We start from the raw sequence: 18001 nt of genomic DNA, 5'->3' as shown, positions 1-18001 counted from the left end.
TATTGCATTAGTATTTGAATGTGTCTCTGGAATCAGAAGAACACAAATCATGATAGAGCATGTTAATTCTAACAAAACCTATTATAATATCAATTTCAGGAAGACAGCTAAGTAACATGTCTGGTAATATGGTCTGGTATATCTGGTCAAATGAGGTTCTTTTAACTGAGGCTATTTTTCTTCTTAAAAACATGTTCAAACTAACTTCTTTTTTGTATGTGGATTACTACTTTAGCACACACTCACCATGTACTCCTTCACCAGATCCTCAGGATCCTCATTGAGGTAGATGCAGAGTCCTTTAATGAGGCACTCCCTGTCAACATCGATGTCTTCCTTAAGGATTAAAACAAAGAATATAGGGACATTTTAATCAAATTGAACCTATGGAGTGGTCACATTTTGGGATAATTTACCATTGTAATTGATTTTAGACTGACCTAATGCCAAAAAGGAAATATTATATATATACACACACACACACACACACACACACATATCTACACATATACACACAGTTAAAAAGTTCTTACCGTCATCATGGCAGCCATGTCTTTTAACTTCTTGCCCTGCTGCCCCGATTTTTTCGAGAACACCCTCAGCAGACTTGCGGATTGTAGGTCAAGCTGTGACAGGAACCTTGACTGTAGAGCCATAGTTGCAATCCGCTTGAACTCTGCGTTAACCTGAAAAAAAAATGAAACCATTTTTTAACAACACGGCCCACTCACATACACACATTTGTTTCATTAAACTTACAGCTGCCAATCACATAACTGTATGCACTATGCATGTTTGCTCAGCATTTGATTTCGGCTATGGAATATTGGGTGTGAATGCTGAAAGCATTTTGCTCTACCGAGATGTAATCCAGCTCGACGCGATCTGATATATTTTAGACAAACTTATTTTTTTAGGCGGCTTTGATGTAGTGCTAACTTATACAATCATATTCGCCACAGTAGATACGAGATTTGGACCTGAAAATCACCAATAATATGTTTGTGAATGTGTGACGAATCTGATGACAGAGGCAGACCACAACTGTTGTGTTCGGTAAACACAACATGTGGAAACCAGTTAGTCTGAAAACCAGTAGGGACATGACACCAGCAGTATGTGCTGTGTGTTTCTGTTCTCAAGGAGGTTTAATAAGAACTTGTGCTAAACAAAACTTGCAGTCATTTTAATTTATGACGTTATCACGGTATTTTTCCTTTTAACTCTAGGCCCAAATTCCTCGCTAAATAAATGTTCCTCCTCCTCAATCCTATTTTTTTCGGCCCCAGGGATGACGGACATCCTTAAACTCAAGCCCTACTCATCTGCTTCAATCATGTTCCCACTTTTTCAAATATTCCTACTACTTCACCTTCTTCTTACACATTTAAGCCAGCAATGCAGTGAAGCATCAGCTTTTCAACATCCAGCATTCATTTGCACCTACTTCTGAACAACATCGTAATGGGGCCAAGCTTTACTCTAACAGTTGCATATACCATCTACAGCACAAAAAGTTACACCATTATCTGTGTACTCACCTCCATTACACCAAAGAGAGCTGGCCATCTCTCTTGTACATCACTGGTCATGGGAACATCACTAATGACTTCTTGTCTTCTCAATGCAAATGTTTTCTCCATTTTAGCCTTAACTGTCTCTCTGTTATTACGCTTCTTGTAATCTGAAAGGAGTTCAACCCTCATCTTCTCTAAGGACTGGGCGCATTCTCCAAGTGGAAAGTCAGGGCAGTAGGCCACTTCACCCCTCTTTGGTTTCTTAACTTTAAAAGCAGGAGAACGTTTCCCTTCTGGTTTATGTTTCAAAGTATTTACACATACTTCAGGACATCCCACTTTCCGGAGATGTGTGCGGTAGTTGGACAACTTGTATTTGAGACTAGTCTTCCATCCCCCATAGCCAGAGGCTGAGCCTTTTTCTTGTAAACATGGATGCTTCATGACGAGCGCCTCTGCAACTTGGTCAAACTCCCTGTCCGTGGCGTAGACTTTGTGCTTAACTACCTCCTGAATCAACCCCTCTAGTATATCAGACTTGAGCTTTGAATCAGGGATAAACAGTGTCCCTTCTTCTCTGAGAACTCTGTGGGCCTTTTCAAGCTTAATCTCTGCATCATACGAAAAACGGGGAACATGGAACACACCTGGCCATGAAGACCGTGAAGAAGTGGACTCTGGAGATGTGAGAATCCCGGTGCTGTCGCCTAGAGAAGATGTGGTGTCATCAGGATGACTGGTTGGTGGAAAGGAGCAACTGTCCACACATTGATCTGCATCAGCATTGAGAGGTCTGCATGATGTGTATATGACCTTGACTGTAGCTTTGTCTTGTATTTCTCCCATGGAAGTTAAGTTCATAAATTCATCGCCAAAAAGCGTGTCCATGAACTGCAGCCGAAAGGGTTCCTTTACATTACACTGAGTCTTTATCTCATTCTCCAGTTCATTCACAGTTGAAGGCAGGCCAGCAGAAATCACCACCCTCTGACAGCTGTCAGCCCCTAGGATTACTCTGAGAACAGCTGATGTCATCATGGTCTTTCTTCACCGTCTGTTAGGAAAGAGAGTATATAAACAATAAAAGGTTTAGAATTAGTTTTATTTCAAGTACATGGGCCTTGGTAGAAGAGTGAATGCTTGTCATTTTTTAAAAGGGTTCATTGTGAAGAACAATAACAATGTTATTGGACCAATGTATAGGGTTGGGTACTGTTCACATTTGAACCCATAGATATAAACAATAGATGGCTCACCCATGCTGCTGGCCAATGGAGACCGACGTTGCAACATGGCCGCCATCTTGCTGCAGTCAGCTCGCTCATTCATAACATTATGGTTTACTATTTAAATAACCATAGTTTGCTCAATTTTCAAACGGGTTGGTTTGTTATAAACATCAAAGATGTAGTTATGATACTGCATACTTATAATTATGAATTTTTTTTCAACATGTCTTGTTGTCTCCTGTATCATAGCCATGCTAATAACGTTTATAATAAACCAAACCGTTTGTAAATCAGTCAAGATTTCAGCGAGTTAAGAGTATTTTTGTGCAGATCACTCACCTTACAACAGTAGCTGGTGACTGCAGCAAGATGGCGGCCGGTGAGCTACGCTGGAAAATCTCCCATGAGCCATCTAATGTTTATATATATATGTGTTTGAACCGATACCAGTACCCAACGGTACCTATTCTCTGTACTTTAGTCTGTACCTGCCCAAGCAGTGTTTAATTTGTTGCTTTACCTCAGACACAGATTGATCTCTTCAAGGTCACCATCCGCACACATCCAACCAGATAGGCGGCCAAGGGATACTCATCGACCAGTTCACAGACTTCCACAAGAGCAAGTTCTCGTGACGGAGATGGAGTCACCTCAAAGGCGCTGTAGTGCTCACTATACCATCCACACAGCAGTTTCAAGACAAAAAACACTCTCTGATGCAAAATGCATATTTGATGGATTTCCCCAAATTCGGGCAAGCCAACTCCAGACCCATGGACAACTACCATACCTGTCCTGTAGTTTATTCCCTTGCTCCAAGCATTTTTTGCAAGGTGTATTTCAGATATGTCAGGATCTTTCTGTTTAAAAGCTTGAACTAGCTCCTCCTTCAAAACATCTAAGGGGACAGAAGATACATCTGAGACATCCAGCATTTGTTTATCAATACTTGGAGACGACAAGTGGTAGCCAATCATAAACTGATGTTTCACAGCCAGAGATAGGGGCACGTTTTTAAAGCAACTGGTGTGTTTGATTATGTTTTTAAAGAAACTGTGCTTTGCCTCAAACCTCATAGTCCAAAGTCCCACAAGAGGCCCAAAAAACCTTATTAGTTGTGGGTAATGTTCTATGTAGTGGTGTTTGGGACGCAGTCTATTGTTAGGAAAAACCTCTTGATACCTTTGTCTATGGTCTGAAATTTTGCTCTCAAGGTATGCAATAGACTCGTCGTTGTGAACTGGGGCAACCACAAGCTCAACAATCTGTTTTAGGTCCAACAAGACCTGCCATGCTGGATCATGCTCAGGAATCTTAGGCCCAATTATAAATGGGAGCAATCTTAACAAGCACCAGTTTTCATGGGCATTACCACCTATGGTTTTCCTGTGTGAGAGATTTTGTGGCAAAATATGAGGCTTATTTGTTTTGTCTGTCCACTTGTATGGGAAATGTAGAATGGAATTGTTAATATCTTCCAAGGTTATGTACTTCTTTGAGATTAGAAATGTTAGACAATGTGCTATTTCAACAGGCACAATGCCTTCAAAGAGATCGTGGGCAATGTCAGGAGGATAGCCACTGATGACATTAAAATGAGAAAGCGCTTTAGTCAAAGGACAAGCTCTTTTAACTCCAAAACAGCTGCTGCCACTATCTAGGGCTGTTCTGACATGAGTGTCATGTATTTCTTTTGTTCTGAGGCTGAAAGTTCCTGCTCTAACCTCATTTGATGCAATGTCTGAAGCTGTTGCGGTACAAAAACGACAAAAATAGGTGCCTGAAAAATTCTCAACAAAACCCGCTAATCCATGAGCTCCTAAATTGTCTGCAGCAATAGTTTGAACTGTACCTTTGAGCGATGTTCCCAGTTGTGGGACAAAAATTCCATCAACTTCCAAAGACCTGAGATCACGTAGAAGTGGCTCTAAAACCTTGTCATAGCCATAGGTCTTAACATTGTCTGTTTTGCACAAAATAGCTAAGTAAATGGAGGACAAAGAGGAATGAGACCCTGGGGGTAGGTTACTCAGCACCCAGTACACAGCACAAAGTTTGTGGGTTTTACGGGAGGTGCCAAGAGGGTTACAGATCTCGAAGTCATCAACATACAAACCAATAGATACCCTTAACTCTTGACCTGACAATAAACTGTTTTGCTTACAATGCAGACCATCCCTGAAACACTTGAACACAATTTCTTTTGCTGTCTCTGTTTCCCTTTGCGTTTCGTGACTACAAACTAACTTGTCCACAATATCTTTCCTATTCAACAGCACCTGTAGAGATTCAAGAATGGGGACATACTGGAAGGTTTTCTTCTCTTTAGCATCCAAGATACATTCAACTGGTTCAACAATATTAAAGTTTGCCTTGTAATACTGCTTACGTTGATATGTAGAACTCAAAGGACCACCCTTCTCTATGGCTTTATTTATAGGATTCCCAGTGCACAGAGAAGTGGTTATTTCCTCTATGATAGCTCTGTCAACCTGGAGTTTGTGCTTCTGAAAAATATCAACTAGAACGCCATCAGTGTGGGAACTCGAGAGAGAGCTAGTTAAGTTGTGAAGCTCTAGCAAAAAATCATTGATTGCTGTGCTTGGTACATGCGTTAAATGTTCCAACTTTAACAAAGCTGCTGCAAAAGTTTGTTCAATTACATTTGGAAGGTCATTCGGGGCATAAACACTGCAATCTGGTTGTGCATCAGAGTATGCCTCACCTATTTCATCATCTGAAGTATTTTGCGCAGATTCCAGAGAAAAAAAGGTGGTTGATGTCACAATTTCTGGTTTAAAATCTGTAATTGAATAATAAGTATGTTTTCTGCTCCAGTGGGATTTAAATGTTCCGTAGATATTTGTTTGAAAGTTGCAATCTAAAAACATGCAAGTTACAACCTCATTTTTGTTAAGGTGTGCATTAATGTGAGCCCAGTAATACCTTTCCGAGACAAGATCCTTACAAGGACATAACTGGCACCTAAATATACAGCTCTTGGATTGATGACTGGTTTTAGTCACATGAAATCTATTCAAATGAATTAAAAAAGCATTCCACGTTTTAAAAGTGCAGGGGCAGCTTACATATACACAAGGAAAACGATTATTATTCCCATAATATCTATGTTTCACTCGATAATGTTTTAATATTTGGGACCTACTTGGTAAAACTGAGGGGCAGGCCTTACAACGCCACATTCACAGCAACATTCTGGCAAACTTGCAGCACCATTCACTGCAAAAGACAAATGGAAACAAAGAAGGATTAATGTCGAATGAGAAAATTCTGACAAAAATGTAAGACAAGCTTTCAAAATGAAATAAAAAACATCAATCAATAATAAAATGGGGAAGGTCTAAGTAACAGTAGTGACACAACTGTTTATAAAAAGCATTTCAAAAAGTGTGACACATCACACAATGGCCAATCACACCGAGTGGGACAGGGTTAAACCAAAATACAATTGTATTCTCACCATATCAATTTGAGCCCACAGTAAAAGCGCCGACTCCAGACACGCACAGAGTTCGCGTTTCAATCTGCTGCAACAAAGAGCAACACAAAAAACACTTATACAATGCAAAACAGTATTTCTATAGACAAAAATTGTAAATACTCTACACATACGGGAAGTAGGGGTTCTGGAGGTGCTGCAGCACCCCCTGTTGGTGAATGGTGTACATTTTTTGCTGGTTACTATTATGTTCATGTTACTGTTGAAATCTCTCCCCACTTTTGGCCTCACCCCCTAAGTAAAATGACTTCCCGCGGCTATGACTCTACAGGTCAACAGATTATGTTATTTTGAGGGATGATGCCAATCTTTTTTAAAGCAGATCAACAAATAGCCAATATACATGTCTGCATCTGAAAATGTAAATGACACCATTGCTCCCTTCAATGTACATGTATATATACGGCTGGGTACCTACCGAAATAATCTGGTACCAAGTAGTATCGACTTCTCAAGTCAAAGGATACCTATCCTTATCATAATAATCACTGCTACATGGGGCACTGGGAAAGTCAGATGATGTCAGTCTGCATAATAATTAACCATGTGCTGCATAATAATTAGCCATGTGCTTCTGGTAACTAGAGCATATAGCCTGTCTGTATCCCCTAGAATGACGCACAAACATATATGCCCTAAAGCTGATGCACCGGACTGCTAACCATGCTAAGCCGTTAGCCCCTAAGTAGCCGTTAGCCCCGTTAGTACCTGTTAACTGTGTTCGTTATTCTCCCGACCAGGAGAGAAGCTTTAAAATAGGAGACTAAATGGAGTCTCTGTGAAAGTTCAATTGGGTACTTTAATTTAAAAAGGCGCGGGTTGGTCACAAGCATGATATTGTTCAGTCAGACAAACAGCTGTGATCTGGCTCTCCTCGATAGGGAAGAGAAGAGAATGGATCTCTCCTCCGGTGCTGTTATATATCCTCTGCTGGCTCCTCCCCGCCAGCCGGCTCAACTCGTCTCCAATGTCCGTTATTGCATTTAAACAGAGGATAGGTTCTTTTCACATTCAATATATGCTTAACACGCCGTTTCTCCTCATATTCTCTTTCATCACTTTTCATTTAACACATTCTAAACGCTGTAATCAATACTCTAAACAATACTTCTCGGCTCGTTTGGTTTCCGGATGTTGTCACATGCTACTCTCGTCTGTAAACAATAATGTATTCAAATAGTACCTTCATTTAATATTCAGCATGGTAGTATCTCGACATCTATAGTTGTAGTGTTAAATCAGTAGGCTTCGGTTTTCACCACTCCATATCATTTCGCTACTAAATTCACCTCTTTAGGAAATCGTATATTAGCCACATGCTAAATGCTAACCGGAGATGAAGGATTTTCAGAATAAAAGCTTAACTGCTTGTGCACAAGAATTTCTGGTTTTTCAGTATAAAAGAGCATTAAAACTGACGGCATGTTTAAACTACATTTCCCCATTAAAACATTGATTTTAATTTCTAACATACCCCAATCAGGTTTTAAGGGTAGCCTACTGGTATCATAATTCTGATAAACGATACCCACACTTCTAATCCTGTTATTTACAGATAAAATACATACTCACCACAGAACTTGAGCCACAGCAGAGGCACTACGGTCGTCTGACGGCAATCTACAGCAGCAATCTGCAGCAGCAACAACAGCATTGACATTAAAAAAGTATTGCCGTTTTTCCCTTGCTAAAATTTAGCATAACTTTGGAGCGTGGCTTGGTTAAAAAGTGAGCGCCCCAGCCTCTTAATTAAAAGACAGTAATGTAAACTCATACTGCTCGTTGACCAAAGCTTTCGTTTGAAAGCTAACGTTAATCCTAATGCGACGTTAGCTAACAATGGCTAAATTAACAGATAGCATTAAGTAACTACGAACCAACACCTTGCGGCGGGCCCCACCCGCCATTTTCACAGAGGAAACGTAGCACATGGTAATTCAACAGCACGAGAGCAAATAACTTCATGACAGTTCATTAACTTATGTTGGTGACTTTCAATGCATTATATTACATATAGTTACGCATTAACTAATATTCCAATGTATTCCAACCATCCATACTTACCGATCCAAGCTGGGTAATGGCGGGACAGAGCTGCCTTCCTTGCTGCTGTCTTCTTCCACAAAGAAATGCATTGCGCGATTTCGCGGGGTATATTGCGGTGGAATTGATACATTTATTTGATTGACTCATTTTATCCCAACATGACCTAAACAAGTTCATGTACTCTCTCCACATAAAATGTAGATTCTACTCAATACTATTACATTTTGCTTTGGAACATGAGGCAATTGTATAACATTCACACAATAGGCTTGGATAAATCCAACAGATGGCCAGTCCCCCTTTTTTCAGTGTGGCCAATCCATGACTAGCACAGAAGTCCAGTAACAAACCACCACTCCGGTTCAGATCAGGGGGGCCGTTCCTCCCAATCACTCCCCTCCAAGTGTCTCCATCATTGCCCACATGTGCGTTGAAGTCTCCCAGCAAGATTAAAGAGTCCCCTTCAGGAGCCCCATACAGGACTCTTTTCCAGGGTCTCCAAGAAGGCTATCTGAGACCCATAATATATGCCTAAAAATAGCATAATAGGAGACCTTTAATGTTTTAAGTTTCTGTCTTGTGTTGTTAGTACTAAAACTAAACTGAATCAATAATTGTTTTATAAAGAATAGGTTAGATCATTAAGTGCATTGGAAGGAGGTAACTCAAAGTGACAAGCCCTCTGGATGCACCTTGTCAGTTCATTGTTTTGGGTTTACAACACCATAGAATTTACTGTTAGGTTCACTCTCATGAACTTCATTTGCAGCCACAGAGGTAGCTGTTTAGAGCTAAAAAACTCATACTCCCTAAACCAACTGTACACTACCAGAATCCGCTGTATTCGGAAGGTACGTTTGCACATGAAAGGAATTTGCTTGGGTGCATAACATAAGAGGAATTAAGTTAGAAAAAAGGAGCAAATATTGAACTATTATAAAAGAAAAATATTTTACAAGAAATATAAACGCGCAAAAAAAGTAAGTTCAATAGGAGTATGGCAATTTAATCGGAACACTAAAATATGTCAGTGTCTAGTTTAATAATAAAGATGATGGATTAGCATTAATAAGCTGGCTGGAAACAAGAATCCGAATGAGCGCTTATGTTCTGTAGTTTGTTTTCTGGATATGTATATGAACAACTGTGTGCTCACATGTTCACACCACCAATTTTACCATATTAAACTTAGTAAAGGGACAATGTTTTCTTCTTACCTACTTAATTCAAGATGAAATAAATGAAGTTTACATTGACAGTATGTATTTGATTCCTTTTCTAGATTTATCTCTTTTTTCACAACCCTTTTATCCTTTTATCTCAAGCAGATGCGCAGATCAAAATTTGGCAACATGTTCATTTAAATGAGCAACAGTCTGATCAAAGAGTACTTTTAAAAAAGCGCATTAATCCAAGCAAACATTTGATGCCAGCGTTGTGTATATTCTGCCGCTAGCTGTTGGTGTTATACGCAGTTTTACTGACAATGTTAGATCCACAGTTTTGTCAGATCTGTGAACAAACAAATATTGACAGGCCTTCTTTAATGTGCCTTTCTTGTTAAAACATTGGCTGTATGTATGTTTGTGATTCCTGATTTCTAGTGTGTTTGCTTAGCTTTGATATCTAGGCTAATGACTTGCTAATACAAGTTTAAGTCATTTTATGTTTTTTACTCTCTTGTGAATTGAGGATTTTAACACGATTCTGTGTTGTACTTCCTCTGGAGACTTCATGTTGATATTTTAGTGATGATACTTTTGTGAATCCAGTTTTCATATTACTGTAGTTATTTGATCTTTGGTATATCTACTGTTTATCATATCTCATGTATTTTCTAAATTGTAGTCACCATCATTACAATTCAAATCTTATTCCTGTTTAACTGCAGCACCTTCCCCATTACTGTAGATAAATCACAGCACAGTCTTGTCAACAGACCATTTCAACTAGGGACTCGTTGTTTGGTGCGAAATCCTTCGATTTCAAACCAGTCCACAGTGTTCTGTTCTCTATTGATAGTTCAGAGAAACAAGGACATTGTCTCTGGATAATGACTTTTAAAGTGTTATGTTACAAAGCACCACAATTGAAATTCCATTAACCTCCATTGTATTGGAGCAGCAGCTGATTTGTTGGAAATGTTCAGTGTATTTAAGCATTTTGCAACCAAAACTATTGCAGTCGTCACAAGATAACATGTCCCTACAAATATATTCCAAACTGTTCCTGTTAGCAATGCATTAGCAGTGTATCTGTGATAGAGTGCTGTAAGTACGGGAAAAGTTGAAATGCCACTTGGGTTGACACAGCTGCTGACTTTAGTCTAATGTGTTTGATAGTGTGACTCATATATATCGGAGGATAAAGTAAGACAACCCCAGAGCAGAGTGGAGCAATGAAACACATCAGGGACTAAAGATAACGTGATGGAGGATGTGAAAAGTGAGATGTAAAGTGAGTGTCACTGCATGTGTGTGTGTGAGTTTTTATGAGCTCACACAATGCCTGTACATGCGCGTGGTCATGTGTCAGACTACAGTCTATTTTTGGGCGTCCGTCCCGGGGGGTGAACGTGAGGCAGCGGGTGCTCGTCAGGCTGAAGGTCAGACATGATGCAGTGCAGAGTGAGTGAGTGCCGCCGGGCCCCGCTCCTGCCGCAGCCGGGATATTATTCTGGTACACTGACCGGGATGTCTCACCGACCCGGCTGCGGTGCTTTAATTCATCAAAATGGATCAGGCCGACAACAATGGAGAGCAGTTTGGTTGAATTGAGCTGTTGAGGCACTCGGGGTGGAAAAGCAGTTTGCACATTTGACAATATGATAGTGTTTTCCTTTGCAATGACAGTTTTCCACTTTTTCTCTGCTAAAGTATTCTCTGTTAGAATATCCTTGCATTTCAATGAGTAGCTCAACTTGAAGTAGGTTGGTCCAGTCAAATCTGAGCAGAAGAAAACACTGTAACATGATTGCGTGACAAAACCTCTTTATTAACTTTACAGCCTGTGGTAATGTCTGTGTTTACATAACATTGTTGACCTTTTACTGGTTGAACATATCCAATAATAAAAGGTCTTAGCGTGTGTACTGCAGGTTAAACAGAAGGGGGAAAGGTAAATGCACACACAGTAAACCCACACAGGTTATTTCAATTATTTGGCTAATTAGGTCTCTCCTCAGGACATTGTGCATGGGTTGGCTTGTTTGACACCTTCTTCTCTTTCCTGCTTTACCAGCTAGGACAAACAAATTACATTTTTTTAATTATTGAGTGTGCTTCAAACCTATAGAGAAGACGCAAGTAGTGCTAGTCAGACCTGGTTTTTGCTCTATTTTATTTCAGTACACAAAACAGTCCACTTTAGTCTCCTTGATTATCCACACTTGAAAAGAATAGAGCCCTCGTTAATGATATTAGTAACACCTGTGCTACTTACTAGGATAAGTCAAAGGCTCTTGTCCCATCATCACTATTGCCTATGTAAAAAGACACTTAGTAGTTTATTTTGTAGTGAGTTCAGTTTGGGATTTTGGACGATCATAGTAGTGATTTTAGACATCTATATATCATATAATGTAATACTACCCACCTTTTGTATTAACCCACCTGAACGGGATGGATGTCGAATCAGTAAGCACACCTGTGTGGCTGTGCCCTGTTCACATTATTTAGTTTTTACTGAAATAACTAACATCAGATTGGGAAAAAACAGTTCATATGAGCCTCCCACTTTCAAATCGATATCTACTTTGTAAAAAAAGAGGACAACAGACATGTAAACAAACTGCTGGCAGACCGGCTGCAAAGCACCAACACTGGCAGTTACATAAAGATATCCAGAAGTAGAGTTATAGATTTAGTTAGTCTGTAAGTGGTTCAGTTCTTTCACAAACAGAAGCTGATGTCAAACTCAAAAGAAAGAGGAAGTTGATCATTTATCATAATACAGAGCATAATATGCTCTGCACTATCGAAATCAGTCGCATTGACCCGAAGACACATTTTGAGTTGTATACACTGCTGGAAAGAGGATATTCCTAGCTTTCTAATGATATCAGGATTGTTTTTGTACTCCAAATATTAAGCGAAATATGTCACATTATATAATGACTGTCACCTCACGAGAAACACCGGCTGTTGTTATGCCTGCTGTGACGTTACATTACTCCGTTCTCCGCTTGTAATTATGCCGTTACAAGCTTCAAAGTTGTATTTATCATCTGAATTTGCCGAAACAAGTTTAATATTCTGAAAGCCAAGACTTTGTTTAATTTAAATCAGATGAAAAGAAACTGATACGGACCCTGACGTGTTATTTATGATTTCTCTACGCTTACATTCATAATTTCAGCCGGAGGGAGGGGGGGGCGGCGCTGCGGAAGAGCAGATTGCCTGTCATCTTCCCTTTACAAGCTTAAAGAATGTATTTATCATGTGAGTTTGGAGATAAAAGTTTCATATTCTGAAAGCCAAGACTTTGTTTGTTTAAAATCAAACAAAACACCGGAACCCCGAAAAAATAGTTTTTTACGCAAATCCACGTTTATTTTGGAATGAGCCGTTGCGACTTTCGACTGATTTCGACAGAGCGGGTCACATATTAGTTGATTAGTCATTTGACAATAATACTGACAATGAATAATTTATCACGCAAACTAAGCATGAACGCCACACATTTGCTGACTTCCACTGCTCTCATGTGAGGCTTTTCTCACTATTATGTTCTTCAATATTTTGGGAAAATGTTATTGTAACTTGTAGGCTATTGTAATTATTTATATATATTTCTATGTACATGTATATATATCCAAATGTTGGCCGTCACTTTCAGCCCCTGTTTCTCATAAATCTCTTGTTTTTCTCTTAATTTACAAGGAATTCACATATTTCCCACAAGCATAAAGTTATTATAGTCTACAAAGACGCTGATTCCCCTGTGTTTCTTATGTTTGCACTCGGGAGACATAGAGAAACATGCACTTTATTTTAAAAATATCTCTTGGACACATTATTGTGATTAAATTGCCAAGTAGTTTTTGAAAAGCTGTAGCCTACTCCTCAAACCCAGTTACTGAAGTCTATTACGTTTAATTGTACTTTCTAAACCTCAGACACATCTATATTTAAGATCGTAATGTACACATTACGATGAGTTTCATTTCAGTTTTGTATTTTATAATTCTTATACAGTTACTCTCAGACACATTAAGCATTAGATTCAGTGCAATAGATATTTCCTTTTTGATGTGTGATTACGATTGGGTTTTAAAAAAGATAAAAGACCCCTCATCTTACCCCGCCCTCTCCTACTACACAGGAGCTGATTATGAAACTATAAGATGTAGCATGCTCTGTAAGCTGCTGTGTTATTTGTCCTTAGTCCTTCTCTTGTGTGTCTATTTAAATCAACATTATTTTCTGGTTCAATCAGTCTAAAAAAAGAAATGTTCTCTTGGCGCTTCAGGAATAGCACTTACAACAGAACATGATCTCTTATTGGACTGACATATAAATAGACTCTCATAGATTGAGACGTAGCTGCAATCATACATGCAATGAAATGAGAATGCAGATGAGGAGCATAAATAAACCCACAGGGAGTTAAGTTACCCTGTAAAAATGTTTATATCTCTCTCTGTTTGTCTATCTTTAAAGATATGTGTTTTGAATGTTCTTAACAGAGAGTTGACTGGACTGTGTTGCTCCTCTCAAAGTACTTGAAAATAAAAAGAGACTTTGTACTACCGTAGCTCCGATTTGACTTGAATCCTGCCCTTATTTATTTTTCTTTTAGCTTTCCATCTTCTTACATAACTTTGTTGACATTTTAATGTTGTTTGTCTCCTGAGTCTGTATAGAGCAGGTTCCTGGAGGCTGTTTCTAGGAGTTATTTATGAGAACAGAGAGAGAGAGTCGGGGGGGGGACCAGCATCCAAATCAATTTCTCTCGGTTGTCATTTCCAGAAAAGGACTATTGACAGTCTGTTGCTGATTGTTTTCTTCCCTGAACTTGTTTTGCACTGTTGTTATTTTTCTGCGAAAAAGAAATGCAATTATCTATGTGGGTCTCCCCGATGCAATTTTGGTGTAATATAGTTCTTCGTTTTTATCTATATATTGTTCATTTCTCCTATGAGTTCTTGTCACTGTCATTTAAGTGTGCATCTCACTTTCTCTGCCCATCACTGTCTCCATCATGTTGCTTATTGACGGCCTATACCAGAGCTAATACTGTCCGTGGGCCTGTGAGGCAGCCTGTGATTTATACAGGCTGTTGCTCTGGTGGCAGGTGTGTTGTCTTATGGAAGCTATAGCATTATTCTGTTCCCCTTTGCATTTAGATTCCTTATGAACTCATTTAAAGTTTGCAATACCACAGTAGCTATGATGACCCTTGACTTTAAATCAGTGAAATATCTTCCTATCCTCTGGTGATGAGTGTCATTTATTTTTCTCTCTTTGTTTCCCTGCCTTCGAAAATGCCACCCGACTCTCATGGCACTTTGTTGTCTCAAAAGCTCAGGGCCTTTTTTACTTCTCCCCTTTTGTTGTGTCTGGTATTCGATGTTCGCATGCGGGTCGGAGAGTCTGTCTAACCAATCCAGAGATTTGACCTGATTCTAAATCAAAGCAATCAGTGGAACCACGGGCACGTGTTGCTCTCCTCTTCCTCGTCCATCCCCCTCCTCTGTCCCTGTCCCACAGCGATACAGCAGCTCATCTCTGCAGCTCCTAAGCTACCGGGTTAAAGCACTGCACAGCTGCTGGAGGCCAACACTAGGCTCCCATGTTGGACAGTGAGTGATTGTGATGCTGATTTTAAAAGCACATTAAGCACATAAAGCCTGCTTTGTTATACTAATCTTTTACTAATGTACATATTGATGTTATTGAAAGCACAACATCTTTCCACCATACCTTACAAAACCAATGTAAGGATATTAATCAAATAACAATGAAATGGAAATCATACTGTTTATTCCTAGTTCTTTTCAGCAATGATTCTAGGTTTAGTTATTTTATCTAAAGGGAAGAGTATTTCAACATGGTGTGTCAGGATCAATTTCCCAGATATCATTGGATCTGAACCAGATGCCAACAACTTAAAACAACAACAGCAACAACTGTATGGGTTGGATTTTGTTGCCAAATCCTGATTGGTGCTCAGAGGTTCATGACATCCCCTTGTCCACTATAGCCCTACCCATTTTAAAGTAGAAAAAGCACAGCCAACTGACAATACTTCTGACAGTTGTTGATATAGTTAGAATAATGAACATCCTACTTGTACATGTACAAATTGCACCAGAACAGGCTAATGTTTTGTTGGTGAAACTGTTGCATCCAAATTGTTTATTACTATTAATTAAAACTTGATTACTGGTAAAACTCATTATAATAAAAGCTGCGGCAGCATTATTCCCACACTTAAAATAACCCTATAAGCTCATCTTCAGAATTCCAACCATCAAATAAAAACAAATATCATTCTCAAAGGAGTGTTGATCATCTACTGATTTACACGATGACAGCATTACTGCTCCCCAGATTTTCATCCTGTCCCCTGCACCTGACACAGCCTCTCTTTCTTTCAATGTCTATTTCTATTTCCCCTCACCCTCTTGTTACTTGTATTCCCTCTGTGCCATCCTGCTCCCCTGTGCTCCTCTGTTCTCCCCTTGCTCTTTCTCACCTACACTCTGTAGATCTGTCTCTCTGCCCTGTAGACACTCTTTTATCCTCCCATCCCTCTGTCTCCCTCTGCCTCCCCCTGGCTCCCCGCGCCTGTACTTGGCTGCTTGCTTTATAAATAGCTTGGCCTAGATTACAGCAGCTGCATTGGCACTGGCACCAGGGGTTGGTTTGGCCAAAGGGAGGTAGTCTGGTGTAACCAGAGGGGGAGGGGGAGGAGGGGGGGGGTGTGTGTGTGTGTGTGTGTGTGTGTGTGTGTGTGTGTGTGTGTGTGTGTGTGTGTGTGTGTGTGTGTGTGTGTGTGTGTGTGTGTGTGTGTGTGTGTGTGTGTGTGTGTGTGTGTGTGTGTGTGTGTGTGTGTGTGTGTGTGTGTGTGTGTGTGTGTGTGTGTGTGTGTGTGTGTGTGTGTGTGTGTGTGTGTGTGTGTGTGTGTGTGTGTGTGTGTGTGTGTGTGTGTGTGTGTGTGTGTGTGTGTGTGTGTGTGTTGTGGTTCATTTGATCATAAGGATGGTGCCCATACAGTCTATGTGCATGCCTGCAGTGGCGAAGCGCCAGAGATTGCTTTTCTTTGTCAGTCCTTCCATTCTTGTGCTGTTACATAACACACACACACACACACACACACACACACACACACACACACACACACACACACACACACTTCTGTTTTTGAGGAATTGTTGTAGTTAATAAACAATCACCTATGTGTGTGTTTCCATGTGTTCAATTTGAATTGACAGCTGATAAAGCACAATATCAATGTGCATGGAATTATTTGTTGGTATTGTGTTTACGTTAAGGTGTTGCATTTCTTTAGATTGTACATTAATATGCATGCGAGTGTTATACGCATGTGTAGAAGAGCCCACGGTGATGATCCACTGCCCTCATTTCCTCCACCCTGCTCTCTGCAGAGATCCACTCCAGAATACAAATTCTGCTAGTCAGTGATTCTCAGACACAGCGTCTCACCCTTTGAGCATCTCGGCTGCCTCTCTGCCTCCTCCTATTCTCATCACTTATGAAGTGCTTTATGCACAGTAGAGACTCTGTAAAACCTACATTTCTACTACTAACTGTGTGCCTTAACTGGGAATGTATGCTGCACATAAAGACACACACAAAGGCAAAACACAGGTTGAATGAAAAAGAAAAATCTTAGCACAGATCTGCATTTCCTTAATATAACCACTTCCTTTGTAAACTTACTTGAGTTCAATAAGGTGGGAATATGTATTTATAAAACACACACTGTTACTGTTATTAACAAATCATACAAGGTGGCAGCTATTGGAAGGTGATAATTATCTGCATTTTGTGAAAAATGAGCAGTCACTCTTCTCAGTTACAAATTGTCATTTTAAATGAATCAAGAATGTGTTGTATTTTCTGACATGGCGCCTTGTTCGGGGCGTGCTGACAGTGAGATCTAACACAGTGAATTGTGAATGAGGAGAAGAGAACTGAGGAGGAGGAGGAGGAGGAGGAGAGTCGCAGAATGAGGCCAGAGAGGAAGAAAAGTGCTTCATCATCCATAGCGATCCATCCTGCTTATCAAGAGTGACAAAAAGGGCTCAAAAGGGTTCGGAGGAATGCTTTGATAACCAAAAGTATTTAACCATACATCAAATGCACTGTACTTTATATCAGTGGAAAGTACAAGCAACCTATTTTGAGCTCAGCCTCATGAATACAACACGTCATGTTCAGGAATAGATTTCACACTGTTACTTATATTACATTATTACATTGCATTTAGCTGACGCTTTTATCCAAAGCAACTTACAATAAGTGCATTCGACCAAGAAGATACAAACTTGAAGAAAACAGAATCATATAAATACAGTAGGTTTCATAGAGCCAAACCATTTTAAGTGCTACTCAACTGGCTTTAGATAAGCCAGTCCTTTGTTAGTATATAAGTGCTTTGTTAGTATATAAGTGCTTAGTTATACGTGCTTAGTTAGTATATAAGTGCTTTTTATTTTATTT

At 39.7% G+C, this 18001-nt stretch overlaps 2 protein-coding genes across 6 annotated transcripts in view; one reads left to right on the top strand and one right to left on the bottom strand.

Annotated features, from left to right (window-relative positions):
* The window catches only part of rcan3 (regulator of calcineurin 3), a 54828-nt gene that overhangs the window by 6416 nt on the left and 30411 nt on the right, over positions 1-18001 (top strand). The gene's annotated exons all lie outside the window — the stretch shown is intronic.
* Positions 109-8537, bottom strand: LOC307013104 (uncharacterized protein). 5 transcript variants are annotated; one of them, XR_013800855.1, is made up of 7 exons: positions 8331-8537; positions 7839-7899; positions 6228-6291; positions 3267-5986; positions 1542-2571; positions 534-686; positions 109-336 (listed from the first exon to the last, which is right to left on the bottom strand). XR_013800855.1 is itself a non-coding variant. In XM_079640357.1 (7 exons), exons 5-7 carry the CDS (start codon positions 2553-2555, stop codon positions 232-234), a joined length of 1272 nt encoding a protein of 423 aa, XP_079496483.1. In that variant the 5' UTR covers positions 2556-2571; positions 5913-5986; positions 6228-6294; positions 7839-7899; positions 8331-8527; the 3' UTR covers positions 130-231. The 5 variants fall into 5 exon arrangements, 2 of the variants coding, with proteins under 2 accessions (XP_079496483.1, XP_079496482.1); XM_079640357.1 differs by having other exon boundaries at positions 130-336; positions 5913-5986; positions 6228-6294; positions 8331-8527; XM_079640356.1 differs by having other exon boundaries at positions 131-336; positions 6228-6294; positions 8331-8526.

The sequence above is a fragment of the Notothenia rossii genome (genome assembly GCF_949606895.1).
Source record: "Notothenia rossii genome assembly, chromosome: 7".
Taxonomy (NCBI): Eukaryota; Metazoa; Chordata; class Actinopteri; order Perciformes; family Nototheniidae; genus Notothenia; species Notothenia rossii.
The sequence above is the reverse complement of the archived record's forward strand: the minus strand, read 5'-3'. Positions and strand labels throughout refer to the sequence as shown.

What these genes read in the sequence shown, in the direction of transcription:
- LOC307013104 (XM_079640357.1), bottom strand. Translation starts at nt 2,555, where the DNA reads ATGATGACATCAGCTGTTCTCAGAGTAATCCTAGGGGCTGACAGCTGT. An exon ending in CTCTCTTTGGTGTAATGGAG is followed by an intron (nt 687 to 1,541) that starts GTGAGTACACAG and finishes TTTTTTTTTCAG; the next exon opens with GTTAACGCAGAGTTCAAGCG. An exon ending in ACATGGCTGCCATGATGACG is followed by an intron (nt 337 to 533) that starts GTAAGAACTTTT and finishes TTAATCCTTAAG; the next exon opens with GAAGACATCGATGTTGACAG.